Source organism: Chiloscyllium punctatum, chromosome 17 (assembly GCF_047496795.1).
Source record: "Chiloscyllium punctatum isolate Juve2018m chromosome 17, sChiPun1.3, whole genome shotgun sequence".
Classification (NCBI taxonomy): domain Eukaryota; kingdom Metazoa; phylum Chordata; class Chondrichthyes; order Orectolobiformes; family Hemiscylliidae; genus Chiloscyllium; species Chiloscyllium punctatum.
The window spans coordinates 62,908,989-62,930,555 of record NC_092755.1 but is presented as its reverse complement, the minus strand read 5'-3'; the positions used below and the strand labels follow the sequence as shown (position 1 = coordinate 62,930,555).

The 21,567-nt window shown below is 38.5% G+C and overlaps 1 protein-coding gene across 1 annotated transcript in view; it reads left to right on the top strand.

Annotated features, from left to right (window-relative positions):
* ksr2 (kinase suppressor of ras 2) overlaps positions 1–21,567 on the top strand; it is a 403,663-nt gene that overhangs the window by 171,794 nt on the left and 210,302 nt on the right. Inside the window, exon 5 of the mRNA XM_072587303.1 lies at positions 6,169–6,350. Coding sequence (XP_072443404.1) covers positions 6,169–6,350 — 182 coding nt within the window. The remainder of the gene's footprint in view (positions 1–6,168; positions 6,351–21,567) is intronic.

The window sequence follows — 21,567 nt, the reverse complement described above, 5'->3', positions numbered from 1 at the left end:
ATTTCAGCTGATTTGCAGCTAGTTCTGAATTTGAACATCAGTATCAAGATTAGAGTGATGCTGGAAAAGCATAGCAGGTCAGACAGCATCAAAGGAGCAGGAAAATTGATGTTTCGGGCAAAAGTCCTTCAAGGGTGCCAGCTGACCTGTGCTTTTCCAGCACCACAATAATCTTGACTCTAATCTCCAGCATTTGCAGTACCCACTTTTGCCTGGATTTGAACATGTCAACAGCTTGCCCCAGTCAAATGGCGAGGGAATGAGATCCAGACAGTCAAGTCACATTTAAAGAAAAATGTTGACATTAATATACCATTGCTAAGTTATCTGTCCATCCCACTACAGTGTGGTTTACCAAAGAAATTGACCACTCAGTTACACCCCTGAGACTGTCAAAATACACATGGACTATGAAAATATACATCAGAAGGAGCTGCTGTACCATGAGCAGGAGGCCACATGCTTTAATAGACATCACTTTGCAGGAGACAATAGAGATATTTGGACCATGGCAACAGGTATGGGTATGGTCCTTTAATAGGAACAATGCTGTCATTCAAGTGGCTGCATAGTTACCAGACTGTTCACACAGCTGTAGTTGTTGTACAAAGTAACAACAGAAAACCCATTAAATTGTAGATCAATCATTAATCTACTTGTCTGCTCACATTTCTAGTTATCAAGTGTTCAATTCTGGTCTCCCTGCTATAGGAAAATTTTTATTAACATGAAAGGGTGCAGAAAATATTTACAACGATGTTGCCAAAGTTGGAGGATTTGAGCTATAGGCAGAGGCTGAATAGGCTGGGGCTATTTTCCCTGGAGCATTGAAGGCTAAGAGGTGACCTTATAGAGGTTTATAAAATCATGGGGGGCATGGATAGGGTGAATACTCAAAGTCTTTTCCCCAGGGTTAGGGAGACCAAAAGTAGAGGTTTCAGGTGAGAGGGGAAAGATTTAAAACAGATCTTAGGAATAATTTTTTCACGCAGATGGTGATGCATGTATGGATTGGACTGATGGAGGAAGTGGTGGAGGCCCGTACAATTACAACATTTAAAAGGCATCTGGATATGTACATAAATAGGAAGAGTTTAGAGGGATATGGGCCAAATGCTGGCAAATGGGACTGGATTAATTTAGGATATCTGTTTGGCATGGGCAAGTTAAGCTGAAGGATCTGTTCCAGTGCTGTATATCTCTGTGATTCTAAGTTCTAGCGTTGAAACTGGTACATCTAGATCAGAGGTAGTAACACTGTCTGCAGTGGCGTAAAAACATGTAAATTACATCTAAAGGGTAAAATTCTAAGTGGGGGAACAGGGATAGAGGGACCTAGTGCATCCATGCCTAAATCAATGAAGGTTACACGACAAACTGAGGCCACAGTTAATAAAGCATAGAGCATTGCAAACTTTGCCTGTAGGAGCATGGCATACCAAAGCAAAAAAATGTTCTGTTAAATAAAAACAGAGTGATGGAAATACTCAGCAGTTCTGGAAGCATTTGTGGAGAGAGAATCTGAGTAAATCTTTCCAGTGGAAAATTATTTCAGAAGAGTCATATTTGACTTGAAATGTCAATGAGTATATCTTAATAATTAGTGACTGAAGTAAAACCAAACTGAAGGAGATAATGAAATGATCACCCTGGGAGTGAAATTAAAGTTTGGCATGTTTGCCTTTATTGTGCCAGCTGCCCAATATTCAGCCACATTGACTTCAGTGGAACTATTTATAGTGTAGGGGTACAAATGGCATCAGCTGCAATTCAGTCATTCTGCATACCTACTGCATAACCCCATTGAATTGGTTTGGGGTTATTTCTACAGAAATGTTAGTGTCTTCTGCTTTGTAGTGATGCTAAAGTTAGAGCAGATTTGAGACTGCTGGCTAACCTGACACTTCTGAGAAACTTTTTTTGGGCTGCAGAATGTAAACATAGCGATTGCAAGTAAAGTGATACCAGTCAGTCAATGATTGGAATTTGAGAACTTATGTTTTACTAATTATCGCAATCTATAAACAAACTATTTTGTGAGAATTTGCACAACATGTGGGGTAACACTTACAGTGATAAATAAATATATCTATTGTTAATGGTATGATATCCCATTGTGAAAAATCCAGATAAAGACCAGTAATATTTCCCTGTAGTATTTCCAATATTACATCTTCATAAACTGGAGATTATGAAAGCCCCATTGCAAATTAAAGTTAAAATTATTTCATTGTTTTTCTACAACATATCATAGTTTTAAATGAAAAGCCCAACATGGTATTAACTCATTAATATCATAATTGCCATGAATCTATTTAATAGCTGTAGAAAATACTGTACGCCAGTGTGAAACCACAGTTATTGCCATTTTGGATGAGCTTGTCCTCATTTTGACAATTACTACATGCCTAGCTCGATACAGCTGTCTGATCTGATGTAAATATGTGCCTTTTCCTGTCATGCTGCATTTGTATTGCTGCTTCTACCACATTCAAATGCCAATAAATGTCTTACTATTTTTAAAATTAGTTTTCCACATTATTTTGCAAAATGAATACCTCACTTTCAAAAAGCCATTCATTTATTCTCCAGTTAGAAATAATGCTCCTGTCAGAAAGGCATGATGGCTTTACAATTTAATTACTATTTAAAATGAACTAATTTTATGAGCATAAAATGTAATTGCTGGAGGAGGAAATCCTATTGTAAAGTAATGATGCAGGAAACACTACCTCATGTCCTCTGGATAAAGGAAGAATCAATGAGCTATTCTGGTCATCTGCATTGTTTCAATGGGAGATAATAATACCAAGATAATAAAGGTGCCTTCATAATACATTTGACTATTTTATCAGAAAATATCTTGCATCAGTCATCCATGCAACAGTTTTTGAATCTATTGGATATCATATAACCATGCAGTGACTAGCCAAATTTCTCTTTTTCTCAAATAATAGATGTTTAGTCATCTGTATATTTCACTTGGGATGCATTGCATTTTTGTAATTTACTATTCAGAGTATTCAAAACTTTTCTCCTTCCATTTCACTTTCCTCCTCAATCCCCAAAACTTTTGAGAAGTATGCATCACAAATGTTCTTCAATCATATCACGAGAGCTAGTGGTATTAAAGAAAAAATGTTTCAAAAAATTAAGTTAAAATAGACATTTTAAACAATAAATCACAGACTTTCTCATAAATTCTTCCTCTAGTACATGGTTTCACAGTGTTGGAGTCAGACCTTAGTTGGAGGCACAAGCTGGAAGGTAGCATTGGCAGTAGTAGAATGCTGACTGAGTTATGAGAGTTGTGCTCCCACTCCAACAGATGTTTGCGTTCAGGGCCCCACAACTCACTACTCCTCCACCAATTTTGCCTCCCTCTTCATCTAGTCCTATGGGTCTCTGTCCCACTCTCCTCACTCTCACAGGAAGTTGACAACAATTTTCAAGCCTCGAAGTAGAGTCACAGTGGGAAAATGTCAGGTAAACACTGTTCTTGTAATTTCTTTCCTCTTTAATTAACAGCACCAAAATTCCACAGGTGTTTGATCGGCAGTTACTCACTACTTCCTTACTGTTCACCCAACCAGTGAGATGGTAGGTGGGGACTGCAACCAGTGGCTGATAGACACCCTTTGTCTTCACCTGCCAACCAAACTGAACTTCACCTCTTTAAAGTTTGCAATGAGTTTCAAATGAAAATTGAAAAGTTGATAACAAATTTAAAATCGAATTAGCAGCCAGGAACATTAATATTATTGCAAATGCCTTTGAGTCTACTTGTGAGTATGGTGAGGTTTATATTTGTGTTTCAATTTTAGTTGTTTTGTAGGTTTATATCTTATGTATTCCTGGAGTGTTTCAAATAAAACATGCACATGAAAGCAAATTCAGAAACACTTTGGTGAAATATCTTTGAGTCATATGGTAAAGAAAGGATTTTTTAAAAATGACGATGGTATCAGATAGGGAATTGATTTTTAATTGGTAACTAGTTTAGATCATAGCATTTTTAACTGATCAAAATGGAGAATGGGGTAATTTTCTGAAGATATTGAATTTAATGTTGATTGCTAGAGGTTGTAAAGTGCCTAAGCAGAAAATGAAATATTATTCCTGCAGCATCAGTTGAAGGAATGTCCTGAATGGAAAGGTTAGGATGAGAGGAAGGTGGTTTATTGAAGTGGCAAGCAACTGGAAGGTGAGAGTTATTCTTACAGACAGTAGAGGTGTTCCACAAACATACACTATTCAAACTGATTAACTACAAAGGTCACAACAATTTGCACTTAAATGTCACCTTTAACCTAATAAAATATCTAATCATTTTTCATGGAGACAAAGCGGCACGGTGGCACAGTGGTTAGCACTGTTGCCTCACAGCGCCTGAGATCCGGGTTCAATTCCCGCCTCAGGTGACTAACTGTGTGGAGTTTGCACGTTCTCCACGTGTCTGCGTGGGTTTCCTCCGGGTGCTCCGGTTTCCTCCCACAGTCTAAAGATGTGCAGGTTAGGTGAATTGGCCATGCTAAATTGCCCCTAGTGTTAGGTAAGGGGTAAATGTAGGGATATGGGTGGGTTGCGCTTCGGCGGGGCGGTGTGGACTTGTTGGGCCGAAGGGCCTGTTTCCACACTGTAAGTAATCTAATCTAATCTAATCTAATCTATATCCAGAGAAGAGAAAAGTCAGAAGGTTTTGTTAAAAAGGTGAATTTTAAAAGGCAACAAGTTTTGAGGTTAATCCTTCAGTTAAAACAGGAACATTTATTCTTTGCTTGTAGGGAAATTGCAGTTTTCTGATGTGTTACTTCATTTTTTTTACTGATCCAGGATCTAGATACTTTAGAAATGGAGTTAAAAATCACACAACACCAGGTTATAGTCCAACAGGTTTAATTGGAAGCACACTAGCTTTCGGAGCAACGCTCCTTCATCAGGTGATAGTGGAGGGCTTGATCGTAACACAGAATTTATAGCAAAAATTTACAGTGTAATGTAACTGAAATTATACATTGAAACATTGATTGTCTGTTAAGCCTTTCATCTGTTAGAATACAGTGATAGTTTCACTTCTTTCATATGTAAATCACAAAACCTTTTGTTTAAAATTGCATTCTCGGGTTAGCTGTTAACAATGGGGATAGCTAGACAATATGTTGAAGGTGTTGGCCCCCTGTGTTCTCTGTCTATGCCATGATGTTTGGATTGATTCTAATCTAAAAAGTGAGATAACAGTTTTACATAAGTTCATGCAGTTTTTAAGCTCAGAGTTCTACATGAATGCATGCAGTTTTTGAGCAAAGTACAATGTAACTCTGCAAGTACAAATTCAACCCACAAAATATGTCTGTGCATGTGGGTCTTTGTGTGTGTGTGTGTGTGTGTGTGTGTGTGTGTGTCTGTCTGTCTGTCTGGGGTGGGGGTTGTGGGTGTGAGAATGTGTGTGTGTGTGTGTGTGTGTGTAGTGAGTGCAGAGTGTCTTAAGTCTGTGAGGGGGTGCATGTTTGAGTGTGGGAGTGTGTGTGTCTATAAAGGTGTGTGTGGGTGTATGTGTGCGCGTCTGTGTGTACCTGTGTCCGTGTGTGTGTGTGTGTATGTGTGTGTGTAGTGCAATGGTGATCACCTGTAATGTGACATGAACCCAAGGTCCCGGTTGAGGCCCTCCCTATGGGTACCGAACTTAGCTATCAACCTCTGCTCGGCCACTTTTCTCTGCTGCCTGTCCCGAAGTCCACCTTAGAGGATGGTCACCCAAAGGTCCGAGGCTGAATGTCCTGGACCACTGAAGTGTTCCCCAACTGGGAGGGAACCCTCCTATCTGTTGATTGTTGTGCGGTGCCCATTCATCCATTGTCGTAGCCTTTGCTCGGTTTCCCTGAGAAATGGAGAACTGCATGGTTTTTGAAATATGTCCATTCACTATTTTATAAGATATTTTCATTGTTCAATTTGTTGAATTCTTCACAATGGGTTCTAGAAATTCACTTAATCCTGCAATAAAACCCGATCAAAGATGAATATGTCAGAAAGATTTTGCACCACTTTCAGTGCCCAGCTCTGGTCGTCATAGTTTATAAGTAAAGAGTCTTTCTTATAATTCTGAGACTAGTTTTGAACATGTGAATAGCTTTTTACTGATTTCTTGCCTTTTTATTATTCTGTCAGAGCAAAGAAAAAGAACAAACCTCTAAATCTGAAGATTCACAATAGTGTTGGTAGCTGTGAGAACATCCCTGCTCAGCGCTCCCCTCTACTCTCTGAACGGTCTTTGCGGTCCTTCTTTGTGGGATACCCATCTTTTCTTCCTTCTACTCCTCCCGTTCACACTGAAGCCAATTTCTCATCAAGTAAGTAATCACATTGGTCAGTTGGTCATTGGATGAACAAAGGTACATTAGGGTCAAAATTCTGCCGCTTCCTCTTGATGTAATATTGACATTGATTTTTAATTTTTGAAGCCATTTTATCTTTAATCCCATTGCCCTTTAATATTATATAAAAACTGAAAGAACTGCAGATGCTGCAAATCAGAAACTAAAACAGAAATTGCAGGAACAGCTCAGGCAATCTGGCAGCATCTGCGAAGAGAAATCAGAGTTAATGTTTTGGGTCCAGTGACCTTCCCTTGGAACTGATTTCTCTTCACAGATGCTGCCAAACTTGCTGAGCTTTTCCAGCAATTTCTGTTTTTGTTATCTCCTAATATAATTAATTGTTGTACTTTTAAAAAATTACGTATGTAGTTTGATAAGTTTGTAAAGGATGTTGATTTGATTTGATTTATTATTGTCACATACACCCACATTCAGTGAAAAGTTTTGTTTTGCATGCAGTACAGGCACATCATACCATACAAAGTGCATTAGGGTAATAGAACAGAGTGGAGAATACAATGTTACGGCTGCAGAGAAAGTGCACAAAGAGCAAGAACAACATTAAGTTTAAAATTTGAGAGGTTCGTTCAGAAGTGAAGAAGAAGCTGTTCTTGAGTCTGTTCGCACCTATGTTTAAGGAGTCATTGTTGATTCAGTAATGGACTGTTTGGAAGATTATCAATATTGGATAAAGCTATAACAGGTTATCAGTGGTGAGATATTTGAATCTGTGACATTATATCACTTACTTTAGGCTAAGCATGTTATAAGAATAACAGCAGAGTAACATCCAGTTCAAGATCTGACAAGGAAACTCATTGAATAAGTTTATGACATGTATTTTAGGATAAAGAACAGAGGTTAGTTTTAAGGATATTGAAGGTTTTTGAATGTTGCAGTGCTGACTTTGTAAAGATATTGTCAATAATGGACCAAACTACAATAAAATTCTATCATTTTCTCAGAAGACAAGTTAGTGTTGTTGAAAATATAGTATTTAAAATGGTAGCAGTTAGAATTGTTTAAAGTTTTGGAGTTTCATCCAGTTTAACTCTATGGAGCAGTCAACTCTGGTAATTATGCTGAAAGTCTGTCATGTTTTTGCAGTGACAGGAAATTTTTACAAATGTTTCATTTTGGAATAGGCATAATAATAGGATTTATTAGTAAGAATAGAAGCTTTTATTTGGAAAACAGAAAAAAATTAACCCAAAGTGATATTTGCCTCAGTTTTTGATTCATATCGGTATCGAGGGTCATAGTGGATGCCAGTTTCAGTCTGAACTAGTTTGTACTGAAAAGTGGCATAGGACAAAATTGTATTTGTTGTGTTTCTTAAATGACAGTAATGCTCCATGCCTAGTTATATATGTGGCATGTTCTCTTTCATGGTTCACAATTTCCAAGTTTGCTACAATGGAGCTTCTTTTGTCCCATTTGTAAGATCCAAGGTGAAGCTAAGAGATGGATCCGTGGCACAAAGAATGATTTGCAGTCTAGGAGGACTATAGCTTATATCAATCTATCACTGAACACCTTGTAACGGAGTCATCAAGATTTGATACTGTCCTTCACCCATGTACCTGAAATAAGGAACTAGTGGTGATGACTCAGGTATGTGGCATTGATATTGGGACACTAAAGCATCAAGGTGATTTACAGAAGCCAATATATATAGATTCTTCTGCTACACTAATAGCAGGTAACCATTGTATATCCCATAAGGACATTCTGAAATTTGATGTAACAGTGTTTTAATTCTCAGGTTATATACGAGCATGAAGATTTTTGAATCAATGTGCAATGTTACCTGGATGAGGCACTACTTTCAGTGAGTTCAAAGATCATTTTGGGGCCATATCAGAACACTGTTCTAACACATCCAAAATCTTGGGAAATAGTTCACCAGAATATTTTCTTGTGTGAAAATGATATGCTTTCTGTTTTGGACTACCAGGAGTTCCACCTTTTGATATTCTCAATAACTTTGGTTTGAGGCATGATAAAATTGAGATATGTTTCCGAACGTCAGACCAGAGGAGTAGGAAAATAAAATCTTGAAATCCAGTTACCAAATTGACATTGTTAAAGAAATTAAAATTAACTAATATTATTGCATATGAATTTAATCCAACTAAATTAACGAATGGTAGTATGTATGCATGAAATCCTCACTAATCATTTTATATACACAAAGAATAAATTACTTTGAAGATATGTGTTCAAGCAGTCTTCATTTAATACATCAGAATTTCGTAAAATCATCAGTAAAATGTAGAGATTAGATTTAAGAATATTCCTGTCCAAAATTCATCTTATATTTCGACATATTGGAAATCTGTTCCAGCTGTATCTTTATTTGATGCAGTAGGAGTTTTGCAAATCTGAGCAAATATGAGTCTAAAAGTTGTAGCCTGCTTTGGAGGTGAATGAATTTAATGAAGTGTGAGAAGGGCGACATGTTTTTGACCTTCCTTGTTTTACTGAGACCACGTGTGGTGTTACCTGTTTTTGAGGTTTTGGACTGCTTGGTTAACCTCTGTCCTGCCTAGATATTGCATTAGTGCTGTAATTAGGCTGTATAATATCAAATCTCACTACAATCAATCTTGGAGATCTGTTTGTATTTGAGAAGTGACACAGTGACGTATTAGAACTACCACAACTTTGATTTGTTTCTTTACTTTGGATAGGTAGGCTAAACCAGCTTCTGTCTTTCATTGATGGAGCAGCAGTGTGTCTCTCTAACATTGCCCCTGTGGGGCAGGACATTAGTAACATCGTGATTGGTGTAAGCAACTGCTTTGAATACACATATAACCCGACTTACAAATTTTCAATGGACTGGATTCACATGATCGAGTTCATTTGACTTGGATCACCTAAATTCATTGAAAAGATTTTCATCCCAACAGTAAAAGGGCAAGAATTAAACCCACTGCACCATCCAATTTTTAAAACAGTAGCATATCTATATAAAAATCTGTTAGCTAATGTACAAGACGTTCCTGTATTCCTCGAGAAAAATTAATTGGATGTTTCATGTAAAGTTGTTGGCAAAGACTTCTTTTGGAAGTCTGAGTTAAAGCATTATGACCCTCATTTCATAGATCATAGAATAGAACCCCCACAGTGTGTGAAAACAGGCCTTTTGCCCCATCAAGACCACACCACCCTTCCGAAGAGCATCCCACCCAGATCCAACCCTATCCTGTAACCCCACATTTCCCATGGCTAATCCACCTTGTCTGCACATTCCTGGACACTATGGGCAATTTAGCATCACCAATCCACTGAACTTGCATATCTTTGGAACATGCAAGGAAATAGGAGCACCCTGAGGGAACACACACAGACACAGGGAGAATGTGCAAACTCCACAGAGACAGTTGCCTGCAGGTAAAATTGAACCCAGGTCTCTGGCACCATGAGCCGCTGTATAACCCCTGTGTGGCAAGCCTAGATCTTTTGAATTTCCCATTTTAAATATTTACACATGCTGAATAGAACAGTAGTACAGAACAAGCCCTTCGGCCCTCAGTGTTGCGCCTGACTTGTGAGCTAATCTAAGCCCGTCCCCCTACACTATCCCATCATCATCCATGTGCTTATCCAAGCATTGTTTAAATGCCTCTAATGTGGCTGAATTAACTGCATTGGCAGGCAGGGCTTTCCCCACCCTTACCACTCTGAGTAAATGATCGAGAAAAAGGTTTGTACATTTCCAAGTATTTCAGCAGTAAGCAATATAAGCTACTGTTCTGACAAATATAGACGTTGATGTTTATATAGAACATCATTTGCAAGAAAAAGTGAGGTGTCAGCAGAATTTTTGTTCTAATTGTATCTATTAACATGCTACAATGAACATGCTGTCTTTGCCAACATTTCACATTGTTATTGTGTCAGCATGCAATGTATTGAAATTAGTTAATTGACAAATGGTAACCTGAAATGACCATGTGATGGGACTGTAAATGGCAAAATGTGGTGCAAATTAAACTGTAATTGTTCTGGATGCAACATGACACATTGTAGACTCAAAACTAGACCAATATGTTCTAATCCATGTGTTAATACTTATCCTGCCACCATGATTCATCCTGTCGTGCTGACTCTGAATGCAGAAGTTTCTTGTCCGGTAGAGGTCTGAGCAATTAATCTTTTACCAGATGAAGGCTGTTTATGCAGGGGATCAACTGCTGGGGTTGAGGATATTTATGCTGTGGAAAAAGTTACATACTTAATAAATAAATCCAACGTCATTTGCAACAAGAATTATATTTTCAGTGTTTTAATACTCCTTGCTTTTTATTACTTTTGGTGTTCTCTACTCAAGGATTTATAAATCTCATCAAAATGACACCCTTAGATAATGAAGGAAGAGCATTTATAACATTCATCTGAAATTTATCTCTTACACAACGTGTGTTGAGCCTCTATAAAAATAGCAGATTTTCAGGTAAGACCTTGAAGCATTTGGAAACCGTAACCCAAGGTGTTAATTATAATTAACACGCTTCGGTAAAATGATTCAGAAGGTTTTGTGTGTTTTCTTTTTACTTTCTGTTTCTAAAATGCATGTGGCATAAAGGATAACAGTGGTTAAGCTGTCCCTATCTCTAGAAGGCTCAGGTTCAAGTTCCACCTGCTCTGATGGTATTTAGTAATCTCTAAACCGGTTGATTAGAAACTAGCTGAGAATGGTTGAAGCCATTCCTGGTAAATAGTTCCATTTGAACCCAACAATGCAAGATTTCATGTCAATATCAATCATGGAACCAAGATAATTGATAATTGAGTAAGAGTTAGCTGATAACCAGATCTCCAGTATGAAACAAAATAAAACTATTTAGCCCATTGTGCCCAAAGAAAGTGACAAAGACTACTCTGATGATGATAATTGTGAAGTGATGTTGAGTGACAGCATGTCGAGGAAAGATAACCAATTTGTCAAATAAATGCAAAGCATACCTCTCCAGATGGATTAATGATCACCAGATGTGTAATCAAGCATATTGAGAAACACGTTTTGCAATGAAAACACAAACTTAATGTTTAAAGGTTTATCAAAAAATAGGGAAAAAACTCTTAATTAACATGCAGAAATCTAGACACATATTTAACTTTATGTAGTACAACCACAGCAAGTTGTGTTTACATAAGACCTTTAAAATGATAAAATATCCCTTGCTGCAATTATTACACAAAAATCAGCAGCAGGCCACAAAAAGAAATATTAAGATGGATTGGTCAAAAAGGGAGGTTTTAAGGAATGTCTTAAAGTAGGAGTGAGAGTTTGAGAAGCAGAGAGTTTGCTCGACATCATTTTATGATGTAGTTGCCAGATGGGCGGCACGGTGGCACAGTGGTTAGCACTGCTGCCTCACAGCGCCAGAGACCTGGGTTCAATTCCCGCCTCAGGCAACTGTCTGTGTGGAGTTTGCACATTCTCCCCGTGTCTGCGTGGGTTTCCTCCGGGTGCTCCGGTTTCCTCCCACAGTCCAAAGATGTGCAGGTCAGGTGAATTGGCCATGCTAAATTGTCCGTAGTGTTAGGTAAGGGGTAAAATGTAGGGGTATGGGTGGGTTGCGCTTCGGCGGGGCGGTATGGACTTGTTGGGCCGAAGGGCCTGTTTCCACGCTGTAAGTAATCTAATCTAATCTACTGTCATCATTATGAGTGTTTGGCTGGGGTCTTGGTGTGACTACTCCATTTAACTATGAGCAGCAGTCTGTTTGCATAGCCACAGAGGTGTGTTAGCTTTGTTTGCATTACATATTTATTATCAGATCACTTTTTTTCTGAAGTTATATGATTATTTATAACAAGGTTAAATGTGGAAAATTTGATAATATATCTTGTCATTGAGTCCATGAATGGCTGCAATTTCTTGACTTTTTTTTGAAGCTGTAAGCTGAGTAGTATTTTTCATAACAGATTTTGAAAGCCTTCTTATTTATTGTGTCAGTTCAATGAGCGTTTCAAATACTTGCCAGACTTATCAATGGCACTCTGGTTCAGTAATGAATGCTGGGAAAATGGGTATGAAGGGTTCATGTGGGCATGAAAATGACATTGAGGGAATTGACAATGTGCAGGTAAAGAGGGGTCATGGGAGATATGAGGTTACATGATGGGCATGGAAGATATGAGTAGATGGTGTTTAGAATGAGACCATAGTCTACACAGACATGATGGGTTGAAGGGCCTGTTCCTGTGCTATATTGTTCTATGTTCTATAATGGAGGCATGAGAGATGTGACAGGGCATGGATGAGCAGTGAGGACTTGAAGATCTGACAGTCATGAATACAGCTTGGGCAAGTTCCAGTAAATAAAGGTTATTTACTATATCTCTTCCACACTTGCCAAGCAACTGGCTCTTTTGCCATGTGGCCTGCCTCTTGAGGCAGTGAGATTACTCCAGTCCCTTTGCCTCCCCAACGTGGAGCTAAGGGAAGAAGGGGACATCCATAAATGAGTTGGGATTGTGGGAGTCAAGAACTTTCCCAACTCTCAATAACCAACTTGTTGATACAATCTGACTCAATTATTTTCATTACAGAGGCAAAACTCATTTTTTCTAAACAAATGTTTGGTTCTGTGCTGCATTTTTAAACACTTGGGGAAGCCATCTGCCTAGTAGCAATAAATCAACAATTCACTTATAAAGTTTCCATATTAGACTTTGCAGCCTTAAAGAGATGGGTCAGGTCCTCTTGTGCACAGTGGTAGAGCCTCTACACCATTGACTAGGAGGCCCAAGTTCAAGTACCACCTGCTCCATAGGTGTGTAAAAGTGTTTCTGAACAGGTTGAGTAGAAAAATAGGTTAAATTTTAAAAAATATAGAGACTGGTCACCTTGCCTACAGTTCCACTTCAATAGCAAAATAGGTCTTATTTTGTGACTTCCATTGACCAATGGCATTTGGGTTTCACTATTTGTTTCAAGAGACAAAGCTATGATGGCAGCCATGAACTCAACCACTTGCCTGGATGAGTGCAACTCCAAAATTAATCAAGAATCTCAACATCATCCAGGACAAAGCGGCCCGTGTACTTGGCACCCCATTCATGCCATTAAACACTCACTTCCTCCAGCTCCAACACACAGTGGTAGCAGTGTGTACCATCTCCATAATAGACTGCAGCAGCTCAGCAAAATTTTGTTGACTGCATTGTCCAAATGCATGACTTTACAACATAGAAGAACAAGGGAAGCAGGAGCATGAGGACATCATCATCTGCAAGTTCCTCTCTAAATCACACATCACCATCACTTGATTTCCTTTACTGGAATTAGGTCGCCATTTCTTCACTGTGGCTGTCAAAATTCTGGAACACCTTTCCAAAAAGTACTGCGTGAATTGCAGTGGCTCAAAAAGGCAACACACCACGACCACCTTCAGGGCACTTAAACATGAACAATAAATATTAGTGATGCCCATGTCTCATGAAATAATCTTTTAGTGCATAAAGGTGCATAAAACTCCTTTCCTCACTCTTTAAATATACTTTTTTTGTTTCTGTTTTAACTTTGCTAGTAAAATAACATAAACTAGCCAATCAGTAAATGTTTGTCTTTTTTTTCTATCCTGTTTATACGATGCTAATGAAGACGAATTTAAACAGCTGCTATGGCCAGCAGGAAGAAAATGGTTTATCAAATTAACAACCACTGATAACATCACCTAACTGCTAGACTCTCAGCAGTCGTGATTCTATTTAAGCCACCATTTACCAGATGTAGTGTTTATGCATGTTGTACCTCTTCAGGCCTAATGTTATATAATTCCTATCCAATCTTTAGCTATCTCTTAAATTTGAAGCCCTGTCGTGTTATGTTTTTCCAACTGCATTTTGCTTAAATAACTGAATGCATGTTTTCATGCCAAAGCACAAAATTTACCTTCTCACAATCTGATTCGAACAATTTGCACTTGAGTTAGAAATGAAAGGTAAAACCAGAATAGCAGAGAAATTAATGCTTTGGTGGATATCTCCAGCAGAACTGCAAGCATCTCTCATACATTCTGATTAACTTGCTGTACATTTCAATGTATTTTCTGTTTTCCATCTTACATGGGAAGTATCAACAAGGCATTTGAAATATTTGTCAAATGTCTGTCTCAGGAGCAATGCAAGGGGAGCAGCTGGCTCTGTGAGAAGAACATTCATAATTCTCTAAATATTCACTTTGGATGCTGTCATGGTGAATAGTGACACTGATACAAACTAGCCTTCTCCAACAGATATTTCATAAAATTCCCCTCACACTTCCTGAACAGTATATATTAATCCAAAAGTAGCTGTAATTTCGGAAGCTGCTTCAACTTCAGAGTCCTAACTGTTTACAGACTAAAACCTTATTTAGTTGTAATAATTGAGCTCATTTGGAGAACAATTCAGCCAATATTTTCTGGGAGTTAAGCTGCATCAATTTCACATTTTCCAATTGTAAAGATTTTACCCTCTTAAATACTGGTAGGTTCCGTGCTTAACTTTTTCTTGATAAGTTATCATGGCTGCAGACAGTCTATCTACTTGAATCTTTCCATTGATGCTTTTTTTCTGAATGACTGTTTATAGTGTCATAGAATCATACAGCAGGGAAACAGACCCTACAATCCAAACAGTCCACGCCAATGATGTTCCCAAACTAACCTAGTCCCACCTACCTGCGATTGACCTATATCCTTCCAAACCTTTCCTATTCATGAACTTATCCAAATGTCTTTTAAATGTTGTAACTGTACTTGCATCCACCACATTCTCTGGGTTAAAAAAAAAGTTGCCCCTCAATCTCTTTTTAAATCTTTCTTCTCTCACCTTAAAATGATGCCCCAACCCAAGGAAAAAGACCTTTGTTATTCACCTTCCCTATGCCCCTCATGATTTAAAAACCTCAATAAGGTCACCCCTCAGCCTCCTACGCTCCTGTGAAAAAAGTTCCAGCCTTTACAGTCTGTTTTTATAAGTCAAACCCTGCATTCCTGACAACATCCTGGGTAAATCTTTTCTGAACCTTCTTCAGTTTAATAATATCCCTCCTATTACATGACAACCAGGACTGCTCGCAGTACTCCAGAAGAGATCTTACCAAATTCCTGTACAACCTCCATATGGTGTCCAACTCCTATATTCAAAGGTCTGAGAAATGAATGCAGGAGTGCTTAATGTCTTCTTAACCACCATGTCTACCTGTGATGCAAATTTCAAAAAATTATGTATCTGAACCCCTAGACCTTTCCATTCTAAAACACTATCCATGGCCCAACCGTGAATTGTATAAGTATTGTCCAATTTAAAATTGGCGAAAGATATGTGAAGCTGGGTAAGAGTGCTTCTGTAAAAGAACAGTTGGGAACTCAAACTCCTGGACTGTTTTGAGCATAGATTAAATCACCACCGGTCTATCACATCAGATTAATAAATTATCTCAACTTGTTTCCTCTGTATTATGTTTTGATCCCTTAATGCAAAACAGATGCAGCTTTATCCCATTATCTGCAAAATTTCAGCTTTATAAGGAACACTGATGCTTTTTGTGTTTGCTTGAATTTTCTACACAACAGATTTATCCACTATGATTAAAGAGAAACTCAAAAACTTCTTATTGATTACTTTGCTTTTCCAGATTGGATCTCAGTCTAAGTAGGTGTGAGATCAATGTAAATTTAAGCCCGTATGTTTTCAGTAATTAATTATTTTAGATGGCCAAATAGACTCTGCTTTTAAAGCGCTCACGTTTATTCCTACCACCTGTGTGATGAAGTTAAACAATGACAATTGAATCAATAAGATGATTTTTGTTTGAAAAGAAGGGTCCACTTTGGACATTGTCTTCAATTGCTGCGGGGTAAGTTTTGAGCAATAATGAGCAATAATGAATTATTTCCGAGTTAGAGGGTTAAAACAAAATTGTTTCAAACTTACTTGGCTCTTCCAGCAGGAACCTGCTATAGCTCTGGCAGCACGATTAGCAGCCTTGACAAACAGCCAGGATCATACCTCTGCTGATTTTTACCTCTGATAGACATAAGTAAAGTTTCACAATGTCACGAACTAAAGAATAGATCAATGGCAAGCCTCAGAAATAGACGTAAGTCGACTGCTGCTTGTCGGCATATTGTTGGATAGAAAAGTCTGAAATCTCCTTAGTAATACAGTGCACCAAAGTGTGACCCTGGGCAATTTTAATTAAAAGAGGCACTCTTACCCTAATGACATCAGAGTGTATGAATAAATGCCAAAAGGATGAGCATTTACACTGTGTTACAAAGGAAGTCTGTTTCTTGTGTTCTTGTGAAAGCAACATTACTTTGTTGCTGTATCTCTCAGTAATTGACTATTTCTGCATTGTTTTGGTCTAGTGGACAAATAAAGTTCAAAAGATATTCAAAATATTGTTTAAATCTATACTGTGGTTTTGTGGTCATTTGCAAAGCTGAAGCTGTTAGGAGCCATGATCTTCTAGTTACGAATATTCCGGTTGGCATATCTCTATTGTTTGGTTCTGGGAAAGGAGAAGGCTCCAAGGCAGCATGTAAGGCTGAAGAGATTACACTTTGGTTGCTATATTCAAACCTCTCCTTTTATGCTGATGATCACGAGGGTAGTTCGCAACCACTTTCTTCAGGCCACCTAGGGATGGGCAATAAATATTGGCATAGTCAAAGATATGCACATCCCATGAACAAATAAAAGAAAACATGTCCAGAGCCAGGGTTTGGTTCCTGAACCTGTTTATAGAAATCTGTTAACATCAACCTTGATACGCAGAGAAAACTATCACTAATTTTTGGCATTACGGTGTAGGTTTGCTCACTGAGCTGTAGGTTTAATATCCAGGCATTTCATTACCTGGCTAGGTAACGTCATCAGTGGTGACCTCCAAGTGAAGCGAAGCTGTTGTCTCCTGCTTTCTATTTATATGTTTGTGCTGGATGGGGTTCCTGGGGTTTGTGGTGATGTAATTTCCTGTTCGTTTTCTGAGGGGTTGATAGATGGTATCTAGATCTATGTGTTTGTTTATGGAGTTGTGGTTGGAGTGCCAGGCCTCTAGGAATTCTCTGGTATGTCTTTGCTTAGCCTGACCCAGGATAGATGTGTTGTCCCAGTCGAAATGGTGTTTTTTTTTCATTCATGTGTAGGGCTACGAGGGAGAGAGGGTTGTGTCTTTTTGTGGCTAGCTGGTGTTTGTGTATCCTGTGGCTAACTTTCTTCCTGTTTGTCCTGCGTAGTGTTTGCGGCAGTCCTTGCATGAAATTTTGTAGATGACGTTGGTTTTGTCCATGGGTTGTACTGGGTCTTTAAGTTTGTTAGTTTTTGTTTGAGAGTGTTGGTGGGTTTGTGTGCTACTAGGATTCCGAGGGGTCTTAGTAGTCTGGCTGTCATTTCTGAAAGTTCTTTGATGTATGGTAAGGTGATTAGGGTTTCTGGCTGTGTTTGGTCTGCTTGTTGTGGTTTGTTCTTGAGGAATCTGCGGACTGTATTTTTTGAGTATCCGTTCTTCTTGAATACGTTGTACAGGTGGTTCTCCTCTATTTTCCGAAGTTCATCTGTGCTGCAGCGTGTGGTGGCTCGTTGGGATAGTGTTCTGATACAGCTTTGTTTGTGTGTGTTGGAATGGTTGCTGGTGTAGTTAAGTATTTGGTCAGTGTTTGTCAGTCTTTTGTATAGATTTAAACAATATTTTGAATATCTTTTGAACTTTATTTGTCTACAAGACCAAAACAATGCAGAACTAATCAATTACTGAGAGCACCACACTCTTAAATCCGATCTCCAGCATCTGCAGTCCTCACTTTCTCCTACAATCCCTGCACAGGGCAACTCTGTCAGTGCCTCACAAGATTACAGCTGCCTTGAACTGTTACGTGGCTGACGCCTCCCATGCAAATGCAAGAGAGGACTTCATTTTTTTTCAATCTTCAGACAATAACCCTTTCAACAAACTCATGGATTAATTGTTTGAAAAAGCCTCATTTCTAAGACATTTCTTGTGGAAAGCTGAAGCAATGAGAAAGAACCCTATGTGGCAGAATGTAGCTACCATCCCGCTAGTATAAACACTGCACCATTTGTGGCTTATGATTTCTTCCATGATTAGGAAACCGATGACCATAGGAATTGAATCAAGTTAACTGTTTCCCTAACAGGGTCTATAACTTGTTCATCCTGCCATAGTCAACAGCCAAACTTGTTTGAAAGTGCTAATAAATAGCTGGCTTTTGGTCTCATGGTAGACAGTCAGGAGCCAGAAGAGAGAGGGTAAATCTATTAATGCAAAGCAAGATCATGGACCAATCAGTACTGTCAATAACATTGAGCAGGTGAGTCATAGTGATACATTTTTTATATGTTTAAACTGTGGCATGAAAATCAGGCTTTTGGGCATAGGATTACATTGTTAAAGAACAGAGGCAAGCCCTCACTGTCACTCAGTGCCTCACCAAATGCATCCTCCTACAATTTGGGAACAGCCTCAAGTCTCTAGTTCTGTCACCACTAGCTTCTTCCACTCCCTTGTCCTTTTCAAGTAGATATGTGGGGGTGGATGCTGCTTATCACATTGTGATCGGTGACTCAATGGACAGTGAGGTTGAGCCTAAAACATTAACTCAGCCATTTCATCTTCTTGAATTCAGGACAAAGAAAAGAAGGAACTGTTTGCAGTCAGAAACACTGAAATGCCATTACATGTGAAAAAAACTGATGTACTAAGTTCTTCAATGTTGGCCTGTATGAGAGAAGTTACAAATGATGGAATATAAATAAGGAGAAGAGCAAGACTGTAGCTTGGGGATGCTTCCAATTTTCACTTTAACCCACTGTCTTTATGTTGATATTCATAAAGAATTCACAAATTTCATGTTAGTGGTCCTTCCTGTTTGCAAGCACTGTCCTCATTATGTGAACTTTTCCCCTTTATATTCGTGAAAGAGAAGACAAGCTATACCAAAGCAACTCAGACACCAATCTCATTTTTATAAGTGCATTTACAGATGTAACAGATTTGTTCTAATATTATACTTTTAGCTTGATACTTGATTCATTCATTGATCAGCAGGATATAGTTGGAAGGCAAATTTAAGATAAAGAAAATAAGAATTCATATCCATTTAATCAACAATTGACTATGTTCCCTGCACTCTCTTTCTCATGGCAGCCTTCACTTCATCTTGCCTTGAATTTTCTTTGACATAAAAAATCCTGCATTCCTCTCTAACCTGTTCCTATGTGTCATTGTGCTATGTACTGGAAGGATAATGGAGCAGCAAACATTGATATGAACTGATTGCACTTTACTGGAGATCAGTCTTCTGGGGCAGGTGAGAACAATTTAAAATATAATGCTGGCATCATCTTTGAGGTGGCATGGTGGCTCAGTGGTTAGCACTGTTGCCTCACAGGGACCCGGGTTCAATTCCTGCCTCGGGCGACTGTCAGTGTGGAGTTTGCACATTCTCCCATTTCTGCATGGGTTTCCTCTGGATGCTCCAGTTTCCTCCCACAGTCCAAAGATGTGCAGGTCAGGTGAAATGGTCATGCTAAGTTACCCATAGTGTTAACTGCATTAGTGAGAGGGAAATGGATCTGAGTGGGTTACTCTTCAGGAGTTCGGTATGGACTTGTTAGGCCATAGGGCCTGTTTCCACACATTGTAGGGAATCTAATCTTATTTGTCCTAAGGAACTGTGTCATTTTATTCAAAGTTGGATTATGTTATGTGATAGTACTATTTTAAGAGGTGTATTTTGTCCTGTTTTTCTTTATGAAGGGAGGTTGAGACAGAGGAATTGAGTAGTCTGCTCTAAAGCCATTAAGGTCTTGTTTTTTTTTAAATGTTGAAACAACAGAAGCAGCCTGAATGGGTGGGGTCAAGCTCCCATAGAACCAGGATTTTAGTTTTAACTTTCTTCAGTTGCTTGTGTCTTGAAGCTGGATATGGATTTCTATCGCTGTTAAAGCTAAGAGCTTGGCTTCTCTTCTTGCTGCTAGAATTGCATGTGAGACAACCTATTTTACTGAATTTGCCTTTGCCAAGGGTTGCTTTCGGAATATTACTATATTGGAACAGTTAATTTGTAGCAGTTAATAAATATTACTTTAAGTATTTTGATAAGATTACAATTAATCCTATTCTTTTGTTTTTATTTTGTCTGTATTTTAATTATAGCATATGGATAAAATATGTATAGTTTGACCAATCAAATTATATTTGGAATGTAATGCCTTACACTTACCTTTAAAACAAGAAAATGTTCTTATTATATTTTGATGGAGTTTGGTACGTAACAGTTGATAAAGGGTATCAAAGACTTAGCATCTTTGTAGTTTCAGGTCTTTTCCAACTTTCCATTAAATTGTGTTTGTAGTTCCTTTTTACATAGAATAATAACTAACTTTAGTTTTTAAAGTTAGGCTGACCTGACACTGTTGACCTTTTTATTGTTATGTGAATCCACATTGTTAGATTGGTTTCTATGTTTTCTTGAAGCTGTAGCACAAGCTCAGGCATGGCAGGGAGATAGATCAAGCACACTTTCTTCCCAAATTTCTTTTGTCAACTGCTTAAAGAAGCTGAAGGACTTGACTAGAAGAAGTAGTGTAGTTGTGTGAGGTGTAGGCACAGAAATGTTCCTCATGTGACTGAGGTTATGGAACAAAAACTTACCATTGGGAACTGGGTGGCAGTATGTAAACTAGCCCATGAGAAATGATTGAATTAGCAGCAGCAGTTGTTAGCTTTTTGCAGCTGGGCATCTGGAGGCTCAGCAGCTCAGGTCAAAGAGTAGGTGTTGGCCTAACTCTGTTAAAGTGTTGGGATGTAGAATACTCATGAAGTTATTAGCACAGAGAAGCTGAAAAAATTGCATACTCATTGTAGTTGGGTTATTGGAAAGTATGTGAGCAGTGGTTGCCTGCTCAGCACAGCTAAAGAGTTGAGAACATGACTTAATGATGGGGTGTAGTCGCGTAAACCCAATGGGATGCAGTCTTGAGAGGAGACTGAGCTGCTTCATGGTGAGCAGTCAATAAAGCAATCTGACCTGACACCTAATTACTTACTGAAGGCAGAAGAGGTAAGATGGCCCACAAGCTGAAATCAATGGTATTAAAATCCTTCATGAGGAAGAGAGAGTTTAAAGGATTATTGTGATTCATAGTGATCACTGACATC